We start from the raw sequence: 16,325 nt of genomic DNA, 5'->3' as shown, positions 1-16,325 counted from the left end.
TATAACCTTAAAAGTGTGGAAAATTTAGTCTAGTGTTGTTTTTTTAAAAACATGTTTATAATAGGACACCTCATGAATGTGTATTAAAATCAACTGAGTTTATCCAAGTATGAATTTTGAGCAAGTGCTACACTGCCATCTAATAGATCTACTATTTATTGCAGTAGTGTGCAACTTGCGATGTAAATGTAGCCTGTAAACAATGCAGGTGACACATTGCAGAAAATTTTCATTTATATGGTATGGAAATGTAATAAATATTCTCCACAGCAACACCACCCTTCTCGCAACCTCTGAAATAATTGAAGCAAGATCACTAACAAGTAAAGACACGTATAAGAAAAGGAGAGACAAACAAGTGTGTGAGGTCAAAAGAATCATGGAGCTACTGTAGTTTGAAATAAAAATAAAGAATATGGCACAAGGACTTGAGAATTTTTGAAGTGCTGTGACAGGTGAGTCAATACGGTGGGGGGCTGGGGCATGTACTGTGTATTGCTGTGGCAGTGTTGTATGCTAAATAGTGATGGCCAGTTTTGTTCATATTACTGATTCATTTCTTTTGAGCTACCCATTTAAGTGAATTGATTAATTTGATTTATTGATTTGATCGATTCCTCGATATGATCGAGGTCTGTTGGCACTGAAAGGTAACGTTTGAGGGGGAGGATCTCCTCTGAATGAATCACATTGCAAATATATAGTCAAATAATTCATACATATATAATAAATAAAGTATTAAATATGCTGATAATGTATATCATATGACATAGTTTTGTTTGAAAGCATAAAGCATGACAACATAGTTACAATCCGTAAATAAAATAACACAATATATTAGGAAATCATAAATAAACGAGAATCATGTATTTGGATATTGATTCAGGTTTTGAATCAAATGCACAAGAATCATGTGCATCGTTCTCAGGTAATGATTCAGTTCAAAAATCAAATGTATGCGAATCATGTGACTCACTTGCGGATAATGATTCAGTTTGTACTGATTGACACATAAAGTTAATGAGCCATTAAAAGGCATGCGTTAAAGTAAAATTATTGTTAGAAATTAGAATAATATTTTTCAATTCCATTTTTTGTCACTAATTTGTTCAAGGTATGAAGGGATGTAAACACATTAGCTTAATATTATGTTAATACTCTTTAAACAATTCCAATAGCAAGTTGTACAAACGTAACAATTATATTCTAAAATAAATGTGTTGTTACTGTATTGTATTTGTATGATCTACAAGGTAATCATCAGTGGCAGACAAGATGTTTACTAGTGATGACTCAGTTCTAACTTGAAAAATTCAAAGTGAAGTGAATGAGAATCACAAATCAGATGGGTGGTACTCACACATGCGCTATACCTATGAAAATGAAAAATGCAGATAACATCATGCATGTGTTACAGCAGGCCAGTTGAGCTCTCCTGAACCGACTGACTGACTCATTGGAAAGCGTTGTTCAAAAAAGAATGAATACTTTGTGAATTGCCCAACACTAATCTTAAATGTAATTTTAGTAGCTGATGAAGCCTCATTGCATGAATGCAACTATGGTGTAACATTAACTCAAAATCTGTAACTAATTTTGTATACCATAAGCTTCCTTTTATTAAAATGTCAAGAGTCAGTCCACCTGAAGTTTCTACTTTAAATTTCAGAAGAAAATGTGGATTTTGGACATTATTTTAAGCTAGTTGTTATTGGGAAAGCAATATAGTGATATTAGAATCAGCCCCATTACAAGTCAAAATGTAACTACCTATTCTGCATGCTTATATGCCTTGAAACAACAAGAATCGTTTTATATAGCAGGCCTAACCATGAGAAATTGTAGAATGCCAAAGGGTATATCAAGAATAGATCTTTCCCCACCCTCTCCAGTTCTCTTGAAATTCATCATCATTTTTCCAAAACAAATTAATTCCCATAATATGAATGTGGTCTGTGAAGCAGTCTAGAACATAACAAAAGTAAAGATACATTGCGTTATAGTTTAATAGATTTCATGCAATTCATTCCCAATTTCTTTTAGGACTTTGTCAAACGCTTAAATGGTGGTTACTGTTTTTGCCCTTACAAACTAGTTTTGAATTCCGGTCTAGCTTTTTCCAGTCTATCCATCCATTTTCCAACCCATTGAATCCAAACACAGGGTCATGGGAGTCTGCTGGAGCCAATCTCAGCCACCACAGGGAGCAAGGCTGGAAACAAACCCCGGGCAGGGTGCCAGCCCACCGCAGGGTGCACACACACACAAACGGGACAATTTAGGATCGCCAATGCACCTAACCTGCATGTCTTTGGACTATGGGAGGAAACCAGAGTCCCTGGAGAAAACCCACGCAGACAAGGTGAGAACCCGGGAAGCGAACCTGGGTCACCTAATTGCGAGGCAGCAGCGCTACCCACTGCACCACCATAGGTTAAGTCATGACTCCATATTGCAATGCTATGTGAGAACTTAGAAAGTCAAAAATGACTCATTCATGATCATCAAGAGCAGAAATCCTTTTATGCAGCATTTAGCCAAACAACACAGAATACTCAAGTTGTTCTCACCACATCAATATTTGTAATTTGTACTGAATGATGCTGTTATTCATTTGTTTCTATTTTGGGAGCACATGCTTAAAGTAAGGAGAAATAGAACAGATACAAAATTTATGAAATTGGAAATGAAATTTCTATAGGATACATATTTTTAAAGGTGCCTTCCCTTTCTCTTACATTGTGCTAACTTGAAGATCAAATATTAACAACACAGCTAGATAATGTAGAAACACTCACATTAGTAACCACAGACAAGATGGCCACTCCATTCAGAATCTCATCCCATGCTCCAATATTGTTGGCCTTGGCTGCCACTGGTCTGCGAAACTGTGTAGTAAACTTCCAAGCGTCCACCCTCACCTCCAAGATGTTGTTTACAAGAGCCAGGAGTGGTGCCAGTGGAAATGAAGCCACAAAGATAGTGATGAATCCAAACTGTATCACTGCCACCAAGAGAGACAGAGAGAGAGAGAGAGAGAGAGAGATAAAAAGTAAATTGAAAGAGTTTATGTTCATTTACTCTGTATGATCTTGGAAAGAAAACCAAAGATGAGACAAAAGAAGGATTTAACGATTCAGAAAATATATTTAGTTTCTTAGAATACATTTTGGAAAATGAGGGAGATTTTAAAGATCTCTATGAAAAAAGAAAAACATGCTATTTTAGATGATAACTCAGAATTAGCTTTCAAGAGAACCCAAGAGTGAGTGTGTTCAATGATATTTTGGCATCCCATCCAAGCCTGTTTCCCACCATGATCCCGCTGGGGATAGGCCCAGGTGCTGCACAACCCTGAAAGGGAGATGATGGTTCAGAGAATGGACTGATGGATGGATGGATGAATGAGTATGATTGATTGTCTGACAGTTAATTCATTTCTCGAAACTAGGAAATGAACCCAAAACCACTGATCTACAATTATTGACTTCCGTTTGTTGAAACTGTCTTATTGGATAAATACCTCTAAACGTTAGCGTGAGCAAAAAATAGTATTAATTCATAGTATTTCTGACTATTTGGTAAGTCACTAATGATAAAATTGGACACTAACAATCGTACACAGTCATGTGACTTGTTCCTACTTTCTGTTAACGCATGTGGCTTGTGCCTGTCAACAGAGAGGGCACAACTAAAGTGCTATAGCATTATAAGTTAATTATAATTCATTAACTAATAATAAAATGTGCAGACTTCCCTGACAGAAAAACTCCCATGAGTTGCCAGGATACTTATATCCCCCATCTGGGTGATGTACAGTTAGAGCTTACCCTGGCAAACAAGAGAGTGGCCTGTGGAATTGTGGAGAAGGAAACCTTGACTTTTGTTTGTGCATATGCACTTGCCAAATATTTAAAGTGTTTTGATTTCTTTGATTTGCTGAGCACAATGGTGGAGTCTAACTAGGAGGCAGTAACAGTAATGTGAGCATAAGTGGAAGTATCTACAGGGGTTCATCTAAAGTGAATTACCTATCAGGTTCGAGTTCAATTGTTAATTGACTTCTGAACTATTTGACAATTTAGCACAAATATGTGTATCTAGTACCTGAGCACCTTCATCCAATGGACAACTGTTAAATTTATGGTCAGCTGATGTCAATCCAGATGTACCAGATGTTACCAGCTGGTGAAGATCTGGATCAGATTGTTGGGATGTTGTCTGGACAGACCAAAGAATCTATTAGAGTAAGGATATCCCAGCACATAAATATGATTCCTACTCCCTCAAGAGCTTTTGAAAACATCGCTGAATGGTCAAAAACCCATACAACAGGCAGAAAGGACCATGCTCAAGACATCAGTAGTGAAGGAGACTATAAGGAGGTGTAACCAGATAGTTGCCTGTGCTTGTAACTGTTACTGTTAATGTAAGCCATGCTTAAATTGAGGTCTTCTGTGTAGCTGAAGTGAAAACTGACATTTTAGCAATCTCAAAAAGTTATGGCAAACTATTCAACGTCTAATGAATGACAACTGTTTCTAGTGGACTGGCAAAACACTAACCTTAAATGGAGATGGTGGCAGGAGCACTCTGTGGAACTTCTAAATTTAGCGGACAGTGCTTTGAGTTTTTTATGTCAAAGCTGACAAGATTGAAGAGGTGGAAAAGATATTCCCAAAAATGGTCTAGATTAATGCTCTTGAATATTGCATGAGAGGTGTTGGCATGTACCTCAAGTGGATAGGGAAGGCTGAATTCAGGAGAAGGAAAGATGTTGTTTGACCAAGGACACTTGACACAACTCTTACAAAGATATCAGAGAGGTTGTGGGGGTTTGTCAGTCCTTTCTGCCCATTTCAGAATGTGTAGAAGTTGCATATGTCTCCAGACCCTGAAATGTCTGCATATGTTGCTTCTGTGTTTTCGACAGTAATCTGACTATATTTTGAGGGGCGAATAAGACTACAATTTAATAGCTTTTATTATTCCCCTTCCCAATTATGATTTTGTGGGACAAAAGACAGCAGAGACCTCTATTTCGGATTTTTGTGTTTTACCTATGGTGCTTGCCAGTGATGGTGTTGTGTTGGCATGATCTAACTCTGACCTCTAGCATGCTATGGAGTGTTTACTACTGGGATGATTCCCAGAGCCATAAATCAGTGGTATAGGCTCCTGCCTGGAAAAGAGACCTGCTTTCTGCAGTTGAGAGAGGAAGTAGCTAATCCTTGTGGAGGAGTTTAGGTACTGGGGTAGAGGGGATTATAAGAGTAACAAATTGATCTATATAGAAGGAGCAGTACCACAAAGCACTGCAGTAGTCAGAAATGTCCAGGCAAAAATGGTTGATGCATGTCTCTTTCCTCAATTATGGTCATCATTTTTGATTAGTAATTGAATAAATTAAAAAATTGTGTGCGTCCCATAACAGGATGACCAGATAAGCAATCTATAGTAGAATTGGTAGTATTCCTGTGGGCCGGAGAGACAGCCAAAGTGAAATTTGCATCCAGTAAGATGTCACCCGGTGTATTCCATGGCTAGAATACAAGACACAACCCCTGCATGTAGATCCATAGAACTTGGACACACAGGAAATATATCTGATTGTTGATTTAGGTAGATCTGGAAATTTCCAGGAGCAGCTGGGGATAGTTGCTGGAACGTTGGGCCTGCCAATATTCTTACCAGCTCAAAGAGTTAAATAAAAATAAGATGAGAGCAATATACAAAGGCTTTTGATGCTGCAGCCATAAATGTCCTTTCAAATCTTCTTTCTTGAATTCTTTCAAGAATTATTTTGAAGGTAGCAGTAACTATTTTTAGATAAAATGCAAGCTCAAGCAACAATTTTAACCGAGTTGTTCAGTTTAGGATGGGGTGGTGTTTGATATAATATCAAATAATAAAGGGCTAAGGTTTATATCAGCAAGGATCAGAAAAATATCAGCTTTCTAATTTGAACCTCTGCAGTTCATTATTTATTGTTCATCACATGCTTCAAAGAAATAACCAATATAAAATGTTTTATATGTTGTTAAAAAAATGTAATCCAGTTGAATGTCATGAGGACTGAAGCTTATTCCAGCATAACTATAGGAGGGTTACCAGAATAAAATGGGATTTTAACCCTGGCATGTAAAATAACAGCTTTAAATCTGACAACCAAGTTTGGTGAAGCAAGAAGCTGTTACTATTTTGAATGATCTGTTTACAGCACATTCACAGAACATCTGTCATCATTCAGTTTCTCCCTTAGTAACATAGCTGCCTTCCATTCTTTCCCATATAAACACACACTTGAGGGAAAGTACCAGAAGCACTTAATTTTGTCTGTTTGGCTACCTGTTATACCAGTTTGCTTCATTACTGTGCATATTCATACAAGACATTCACCTTTCTAACATCAACAGATTGTGCCTTTGTCCATTTAACTTCAGCATAAACATTATTATTCAACTGAATCAGTGACACGTTTTTGACTAATACTGCCTCTTGTTGCAAAACTCAGCATGGCTGGAACTCAGAGGGCAGATTTAATGAGGCTTGTGGAATGGCCCAGTGTGTCGAAGATAAGCCTCAAGCCCAGAGAATGCCTGAGTTGGGGGATCTCAGGAAGGAACAGACAGTTGGGTATTCAGTGGCCACTTTATTAGGTACACCTCTGCAAAATGCCTTTTGTTTCAAACAGCCAATTACGTGGCTACAAAGAATTGTATTAACCAGGGGTTCCCAACTCCGGTCCTGGAGGGCCCCAGTGGCTGCAGATTTTCATTCTAACCCTTTTCTTAATTAGTGACCTGTTTTGTCTAATTAACTTATTTTTGAATTAATTTTATTTAACTTGCTCTTGATGACTCAGCCCCCTTAATTGTTTATTTTTCTTTAATAAGCAGCCAAACAATAATGAGCAACAAAATAAACCAAAACAGGACCAGCAAACTGTATTGATCATACAATATCTGAAAATAAAGGAAGGTGAAGGTCTCAGGAATGTTGATCGGCTCAGGTCCCCAAAACATTTTCACACTGCTCTTAGAAAAGAGAAAATCAACAATTTCATTAATGTATGCTATTGCATAATGGGAGCAGCGACAAGTCTTGGAATTAAAGAATGGGTTTAATTAACAACAAGAATCAGCACCTAATTAAGCAACTGGTTGGAGTTGAAATTGGTTGGAGTTTGAGGACCTGACTTAGTTGGTCTTCTGTTGGCTCACTCACCTCACATTTCATTTCTGTTTAAGGAAAGAAATCAATCAATTCAGAGGAACGGTGAAGAAATTCAGGGGAACAAATCTTAAAAAACATGTCAATTAAAATTCATTCAAACGAAGTTAATTAGGAGCAAAAACAGGTCACTAATTAAGAAAGGGGTTAGAATGAAAACTTGCAGCCATTAGTGCCCTCCAGAACCAGAGTTGGGGATCCCAGGTATAAACAGTACAGTATATTTACAGTATAAAAAGTACTAAAGTCAACTAGTTAACTGGTGCTTGACCAAAACATTAGAATCAGCAGTATTGATGGCCCAAGCATTTGTTACCGTGTTATGAATGTCGGTGCCAGATACAATGGTTCCAGAGTCACAGAAAGAACTGCCCTCCTGGGATTTTCACCGACTTAGGGCTTAGAGGATATGTTACAATAAACAGAAAATATCCAGTGAGTGGCAGTTCTGTGAGTAATAATGTGTATTAAATGACAGTGTTCAAAGGAGAATGGCCAGACTTGTTCAAGGACATACATATTCAAATAACAACATCCCTGACTGCACAACACATTGAACCATTACACTGATATGCTATGGTAGCAGAAAGCCAAGTTTGATTTCAATTCAATTATCTAAAGGCTACATCACATAACATGCCTTCTTCTAGCAATTTTTAGCTGCAGCCTTAATTTGCATTTGTGTCAGATACAGTCGGCAGCATGCTCTTATGAATGCAGTCGTGCAATGTGACATTCCCAATGGCTCATTCCAAGAAAATGAAATAGGTTTGCTTTTGTCTTTAGTCGTGGGGGCAGGTTCCATTTTCATGAGAGCTAACAACCATCGAGAAAGCGCAATGCATATAATGCAGCGACGGGGAATAAGGAGTTGGGGTGTTTTGGACCTAACAAACACAAGAGAAGCTCATCTGTCTGATGTCTAATGTTTTACGTACCACAAAAGAATGCAAAAAAGATAAAAAAAAAAGAGTCAAGATTGTAGCTGAACTCTCCATGCCTGATAACCCTTCATATAGCGCTGGCTCTGTCAGGTAGTTTGCAATTGGATGTCAGTAAAGAGGGCAAACACAACTGTGCTGGAAGGTCAGTACATAGTTGCTAATTTTGACATGCCCTGTGATTTTCATTTGTGTAAACTGACATGGTCCAGCAATGAGAAGTCAATAAGTCTGGTATAACCTACATTTAGAAATTGAGTAAGGTAACATCTGCTTTATGTGATTTCCCTCACTGTATTTGTAAAAGAGTATTCAATGTTGTTTTTAAAAATAATCATTGTTATGGATGCATGGTGTATAACTTGGATGTACTATAGGTGCAAAAACCTTCATGCTGGCAAGATGTGTTAGAAAATCTTTATCGATGTTTCCTTCAGAATGACAACAGTGCAAGACAATTGGACAAGCAGAAATAAAAAGAGCAGACATTTAGGCTCCATACCCATCTCAAGATATTCATAGAAAAGGCCAAACTCTTGAGTGCACTGTAGGTCAAAGTCTTGTTCCCAGCGACTGCACAATCTCTTGGGGTTGACATGAGCCTTACGGCTTCTCCACCAATTCAACAGCCACCTGCCAATAAAACAGATAGGACAAATCTTTATTGAGCAGCTTCTGGTGTTTGTCAATTTGCCAAATGTTGTCACCCACTGGATTGAAGAATTTAATATTTTAAAGTTAAGTAGCATAATTGAATTGAACATTGATGGGCCAGATTATGGCTTTAACCTATAGCACATGTCTAAAAGAAGGAAGATAGCCTAAACATCTCTCTTAGTTTATATTGGTGCCGGGAGATTTCAACTGACACAGTAACTGTGCCGGGCCTTTGAGCTGCCACAACCAGGACAGGTGAGCATGAGCATGCCCAGATCTTGATTCAGGGAACATTTAATCTTGAAGTGTAACGTACATCTAATCATGTTCTGATCTTGTAGGGGAAATAAGTGACGATTAGCTCAAGTTTTCCTGGTTAAAAGACACATTCTAATTTCAAGTCTATATTCCACAACGCGATACATGCAAAAGTATCAAAATCATAAATCAGAAAAAGAGCCAAATAAAGTAAAAAAAAAATCACTAGGTATTCTAGTCTGGAGACACCAACATAGCGAATAAGTGGTATTAGGCCTCCAAAGGACGTCACTAAAAGATTTACTGCCCTACCCAAAAACCTCATTGCCTCAAGATACAATGTTGGAGTGCCCATACTTTAACCAGGTAGCTACTCTTAAAAAGAGCTCTCAGAGTTGACAGGTGATAAAAGCATTGCATGTTTATGGTACTTACGGGACAAGAGCTTCCTGGATATTTCCCCACATCTGTTTACCCGCCATAATGATGAGCAACTGGGTGGACAGTTCAATGAGACATCCACCAGGATCACACTGAGATGAGATAAAAAAAAAAAAAGGGCAGCATAATATTACACACTTATATTTAAAACATTGTGAAAGAAGGACACAATGTTTCTTCAGGAAAATACATTCAGTTTCTGTAATATAAAGCTCACCTCCTCATTCCTCCATTGCCCAAACATGTACATATATTTCCCAGGATAACCTACAAACTTCCCCTTGAAGAAAGCCACATAGAAGCAGGAAGAGTAACAGTTGACAAACTGGAACAAAAACATCTTTGTTGTCAGCCTATTTTCATAATCAAGGTGAGTCTTGTTAATTTCTAGGATGAGAAGATAAATATTTGATTTAAGTGCAACATTTTGTTTACTGTGGCTACATCAAGACACAGAAGCAGTTTTGCCATGTATCAATATGGTTGAATAATTGAACTATGAAGAGGTGACACTTTTAATTTGAAAAAACGTAAAACTTCATAAAGTCAGACTCAGATAATTAACCAACTATATTCCGTTACTGTATTAATAACTCTTAGATGGCTCCTAGCTCTCTGTTTACCCATGTCGGTAATCCAGATTGCCACTCGCTCATAGAAGAAGTTAAGAATCATGATGGCTATGAAATTCAAGCAAGACGCAGTTAAGGAAGTTGCCATCTGTGGAGTGATGAGGGAACCAACCAGTTTCAAATCATGCACTGTGTTGCCTTTAATGATACTAGAAAAGGCAGTGTTGACAGCGAGACGATAAACTATTACTGCAATGATGCTGGCAATGATCAGAGCAATCTGTGGAAGACAAAAGGAATATGACATTAGACTGAAGTTACTATAGAAGTACAGTATAAGAAAATCAGTTATATTGCATGGACAAAATATGGTTCACCTTTAAACTGAAATGTAATGTCTAGTCTATTGTTTACAAATCTCGGTAAGGACAATCTTTTGTATAACAATGTTAATGACAAAGTGTCCAAACTCTGCAAATTAATTGAATGATATGCTGAGTCACATTAAACATTTTCCAACAACAGGAACTTTGTTTTCAGGAACCAGTGAGTTCCTGTATAATGTAGGCCCTGAGACACTTGTAGTTCCTGGTTACTTTAATGTGTTACACTTCCACCACACAGCAGGAACTTTAAACTTTATGCTAAAAATGAGATATGCAAAGAAGAGAGATGTGGTACAATGTGTGGTGATTTCGGTAGTTCACTGGTTCACCCCTAAACCTCATTAATTCACAGCAATCGCAGCTTCACAGGGGAGATCATTGCTTCAATGCAGTACATGGTGCTTCAGTGAGATACTGATTAAGAGCACAATTTCAATGATACACAGCAAACATATCAATCACCAGGGTAGGAGATGCAGAAACACCAATCAGCAAGGATTTCACCAAAACTACAAAATTGAAGGTGAGGAAGGATATTTATGGACAGAAAAGTGCCAGAACATCTTTAAAAATTGTTAATGTGTCTGTGAATTCTAGTGCTAAAACATGTTGTATGGTAGCACTGGAAATTCCAACTATACAGAGATGATTACATTTTCTCTGTAGTCTTTAAACAGTCATTTCTCTGGTGATGAATCAGGCAATTTGGGTATGTCTGTATTAGCCAAACATCTCCCCTTTATTTATCTTGTCTTTTATAAATCTTACACCCCTACACATGACTGCACTCTTATCTTTATCACTTCTTATGTTGTTATTACCTGTGATCTGTTTAATAATGGTATTCATTTTCACTTGGCACTCTGTTATTGTATTGTTTTTCTAGTACGTTTCATGCTAATGTAGCGAAGTGTAATATGTTGTCATTTTGTTTTGTTTTAGTTTTGAAGTTCCCCAAAATTAATTCATTATTGTAGATAGTTAGTAGTACAGTGGTACCTTGAGATACGAGTGCCCCAACGTACAAGTTTTTTGAGATATGAGCCGTCACCATGTCGATTTTTTGCCTTGAGTTACGAGCCAAAATTTGAAATATGAGCCATCAAAGAGCTTGTCGCTGCACATCCAGAGGAACTGATAACGGAGGAGTTGATAGAACTAAAGACGCAGCAACATACGGAAGTTCTGCAGGAGATCGGTATCACGGAGGAGGTAGAGGTGGAGGAGGTTACCTCATAAGGTGAGATAAAGGAAGTGTTTGCAATGTGGGATAAAGTTTCGAACTTTAAAGAAAAGAAACACCCTGAAAAAGTTACAACTGATAGTGCAGCAGCGCTATTTAATGACACTTGCCTAACGCTTGACTTTATTGAAAAGAAACCCTGAAAAAAATTGCAACTGATAGTGCAGCGGCGCTATTTAATGACACTTGCCTAACTCATTTCAGAAACATTCTAAAGGGGAGGACTAAACCAGGGTCCTCAATCACGGTCCTGGAGAGCCGCAGTGGCTGCAGGTTTTTGCTCCAACCCAGTTGCTTAATAAAAAGCACTTATTGCTAAAGTAACACTTCTGCTTCACTTTAGTGAGTTTGAGCCCTTATTGCTTAGTTTTGTCTTAAACAGCTATTTTAATTGCTCCTTATTATCAATAACATGCAAATGACAAGAGAGAGCAGCATTTCTCCATTTAGCTTATTTACATTTACACCTGTGTGTATTTATCTGCACTATTGGGTTTAATTAAATACTTGGAAGAAAAATGAAGAGAAAAAAGTGAAGGACTGAGAATTACTCGTCCATTTTAGCCTTCAAATCATTTGCATGATAGAAAGGGAAAGAAAATCTAGGATATGAGAATGACCTGACATAGTAGAGTTAATTTAATTTCATAGCTTGTTAGTGCTTTATTGGCAAGAATTGCTTACTAATTAATCAACCAGGTCAGAACAAAAACCTGCAGCCACTGCGGCTCTCCAGGACTGGGATTGAGGACCCCTGGACTAAACAAAGCTCCTTGGATAGGTTTCTATTGAAACGCCTTGAGAATGAAAGTGAAGAAAGCATGGCAAAAAAGAAAACAAAAAAACTAGTGAAGAAGAAAATTAAGTTAAGCAAATGTGAAAGAAAAAAACATTACAATATACTAATTGGCTTTGCCAACATCTGTTTTATTTCTTGAGATTCTCTTTTATGTATTAGGTTTTATTTTGTTTGTATACAATATTTGTTCATTATAAATATATTTTTCTTATGGTGAAAACATTTAACAAAAAAATTGGGGTGGTTTTTTGGGAGTTGACACGAATTAATCTCATTTCAATTAATTTCAATGGGGAAAATTGATTTGAGACATGAGCATTTTGACTTATGAGCTCGGTCACGGAACAAATGAAACTTGTATCTCAAGGTACCACTTGTATATCGATTGTATAATATGTTGTAGTGCTGCCAGAAGTGCAATGCATGCAAGTTGTGAGGTGTAACACTAATTAATGCCCATACTACAACATATTATACAATTGGTATACTACTATTTACAAGAATTAATTAATGTTGTGAAAGTTCAAAATTAAAATAAAACAAAATAACAAATAACATATTACATCACTTTGCTACACTAAGAAGAGCTCATGTTATCCAACTCCGAATGCTCTTCACTTTCCTGGATGTCCCGGCATTATTAGTTTCTTGATTGAGATAATGATAGCAAGGAGAGATGCTAGGAGAGTTTCTGTAAGATTGATTCAATAACTTGAGTAAGGTCAAATTGAAAGATACTATTAAAATGTGTCAAGACACAACAGGTCAGTAAACTAACAAGTTTTAGATTAAAATATGTGGAGCAGGCAAAAATGAGTTTAAGAAGGCAATGAAAATGTTGAAACACAGATCCAGCAAAAGTCAATGTCTCAAGTATTTCAAGATTCTGCCACCTATACACCAATAGATAAATACTTAAGAGAATAAGAATGGTCTATACATGTATGGTATACGACATGTGCCTAACTTGGTTATGCATAAGACTTTCTGGATTAGGCTAAGAGATCAGCATCTAAAGTACCCTAATCTAAATTATCAAGAACATGTCTAGTCACAAATATTCCCAATGCCAATGGACTCCCCTCATTTAAAACCTAAAAACCTAAAACCTTAAAACTGCAGAATCAGTGATGCTCACCCAAAATAACACAGTGGCTCCAGAAAGAAGGAAACGTGCCATCTTGCTTGGTAAAGGCATATATGGTTCATCCTCCTAAAATTAAATATAGAAAAAAAAATATTTTATAGAAACCAAACAGCATATAATTTACAGTTCGGGCAAATCTTTGTAAACATCCTAAAATTCTCAGCAGATAACTCAGATACTGATCTTTTCTCAGTTTGAACAAAATATAAGGCTAAATTCCCAATTTCAAAGTGAAAAGAAAAAAGGTGTGAACATGTGTTAAAGCATGAATTAGTGTAGAGATCTGTACTATAGTGCTGCAGAACAGATCTAAACCTTTAATCGGTGCATAAAGAGAGCATGAAAACTCACCAAGAATTTTTTTTTTTGCATTTGGCACCTAGCTACTGGCTTTAATTCACACTGTCACAGAAACAAATAAGATCCTCATAAACAACTTAGATTATAATGCAGTTTAATCAAGTTAAGGTTTTTATTGACACATTCACTAACTAAGAGAATGCGGTCTAGGAAACTCTCATGAGCAATGTAGCTGGTGGTATATACAGTCAGGGTAGAGAGAGCCTCTGCACAAGAAAGTGGGCATCACCAGCTAAATGGTGATATCTACCAGTGCCTGATGGAGATCTTCTTTGGCTAACAGTCAAATCGGTGGCTCTGAGAGTAAGCATTCTCAGTTCATGCACCTCCACTGGCATCTGAGGGTGGACAACCTGAGAGAAAAGGAGTTAGAGTATTGCCCTCAGCAATTCATTGCTAGAGACAAGAATGTGCACTTTAAAGGAAAAATGTGAGGTAATATGAAATGAAGTTATTATTGCTAAAAATGATCCATTACTGTGGATAAATAGGTTCTTGGTGATAATTGCACCTAAAGCATTGCCTCTGGGTAGAACATCAGACATGAAGGAATGAGCAATGGAGACTCATGTACTGTTGGGTATTGATCACATCCATGTGGAGTATAACAGAAGACTCGAGACATAAATCAGGTGGCACGGTGGCACAGTGGGTAGTGCTGCTGCCTTGCAATTAGGAGACCCGGGTTCACTTCCTGGGACCTCTCTGCATGGAGTTTGCATGTTCTCCCAGTGTCTGCATGGGTTTCCTTCCACAGTCCAAAGACATGCAGGTTAGGTGCATTGGCGATTCTAAATTGTGCTTGGTGTGTGCGTGTGGCCTGCAGTGGGCTGGCACCCTGCCAGGGGTTTGTTTCCTGCTTTGCACCCTGTGTTGGCTGGAATTGGCTCCAGCAGACCCCCATGACCCTGTAGTTGGGATATAGCGGGATGACATGTCATTTTCTAACCCACTTGATCCCCAACCAGGGTCATGAGGTTACTGGAGCATAGCCCAGTTAGCAAAGGGCACAAGGCAGAAACAAACCCCGGAGAGGCTACCACACACCCACCCATCAAACACACACTAGGGACAATTTACCATCACCAATTTGCCTAACCTGCAGGTCTTTAGACAGTGAGAGGACACTGGAGCACCCAGAAGAATTACATGCAGACATGGGAAGATCATACAAACTCCGTGAAAGTAGGATCTGGGACATGAACCCTGGTCTCCTTACTGCAAGGCGGCAGAGCTATCTTTGCATTACTGTGCGACACCTCTGACCTCAAAACTGATTTTGAATTTTTGAGATATTGGGAATAATATGTGATATTTTGCTGGGAACAATAAATAAGGGTAATGAGTTACATGATTCAGATAATTGGGACAATGGATTCAGTTGACAATTATCTAACAAAAAGAAGGTAAAAAATAAAAAACAAAAGATAATCCTTCCATTATCCAATCCTCTATATCCTAACTACAGGGTCACGGGGGTCTGCTGGAGCCAATCCCAGCCAACACAGGGCACAAGGCAGGAAACAAACCCTGGGCAGGGCACCAACACACACCAAGCACAATTTAGGATCACCAATGCACCTAACCTGTATGTCTTTGGACTGTGGGAGGAAACCAGAGCACCAGGAGGAAACCCATGCAGACACTGGGAGAACATGCAAACTCTATGCAGAGAGGACCCATGAAGCGAACCCAGGTCTACTAACTGCAAGGCAGCAGCACTACCCATTACACCACTGTGCCACCCAAACAAAAGATGAAGCCAATATAATGTTATAATGCACAGCATGCTCATTAAATTAAGTGTTCAGTTTAAGGTGATAAAATGTTGCCTTTTCATTATTAGATAGATAGATACTTTATTAATCCCAAGGGGAAATTCACATAATCCAGCAGCAGTATACTGATACAAAAAACAATATTAAATAGTAATAAAAATGCATGTAATGCATGCATGTAGAAGGCTAGATGTATAATTTTGATCTTTAACAGTTCAAAAGTGCTAATATGGATAACTCTACTAGTAATTCATATGTTTGTTGAAGACAGTACCTGGGTAATGGGGTTTATCCTGCGGAGAGTGCATTTAGCTTCAAATTCTGGCCTGAAGTCATTGTCTTGCTCCTCCTCAAAGTCAACTAGGTCCCACTCATACTCCAGGCGAGCCTGTCGACGCTTCCAAAACTCTAAAAATAATGTTACTGGGGAGAAGAAGGGAGAATGTAATAGAACACAAGGTCAAATCTGGGGGACACAGTTTAGACTTGGATGTTGTGTTTTAAACAAAG

The 16,325-nt window shown here is 38.0% G+C and overlaps 1 protein-coding gene across 1 annotated transcript in view; it reads right to left on the bottom strand.

Annotated features, from left to right (window-relative positions):
• The window catches only part of LOC120526383 (anoctamin-5-like), a 65,174-nt gene that overhangs the window by 7,803 nt on the left and 41,046 nt on the right, over window positions 1-16,325 (bottom strand). Inside the window, exons 11-17 of the mRNA XM_039749564.1 lie at window positions 16,090-16,238; window positions 13,669-13,743; window positions 10,154-10,382; window positions 9,748-9,917; window positions 9,525-9,622; window positions 8,677-8,807; window positions 2,799-3,004 (exon numbers count right to left, since the gene is read on the bottom strand). Of these exons, the coding sequence (XP_039605498.1) occupies window positions 2,799-3,004; window positions 8,677-8,807; window positions 9,525-9,622; window positions 9,748-9,917; window positions 10,154-10,382; window positions 13,669-13,743; window positions 16,090-16,238 (1,058 nt within the window). The remainder of the gene's footprint in view (window positions 1-2,798; window positions 3,005-8,676; window positions 8,808-9,524; window positions 9,623-9,747; window positions 9,918-10,153; window positions 10,383-13,668; window positions 13,744-16,089; window positions 16,239-16,325) is intronic.

Source organism: Polypterus senegalus, chromosome 1 (assembly GCF_016835505.1).
Source record: "Polypterus senegalus isolate Bchr_013 chromosome 1, ASM1683550v1, whole genome shotgun sequence".
Taxonomy (NCBI): Eukaryota; Metazoa; Chordata; class Cladistia; order Polypteriformes; family Polypteridae; genus Polypterus; species Polypterus senegalus.
The sequence above is the reverse complement of the archived record's forward strand: the minus strand, read 5'-3'. Positions and strand labels throughout refer to the sequence as shown.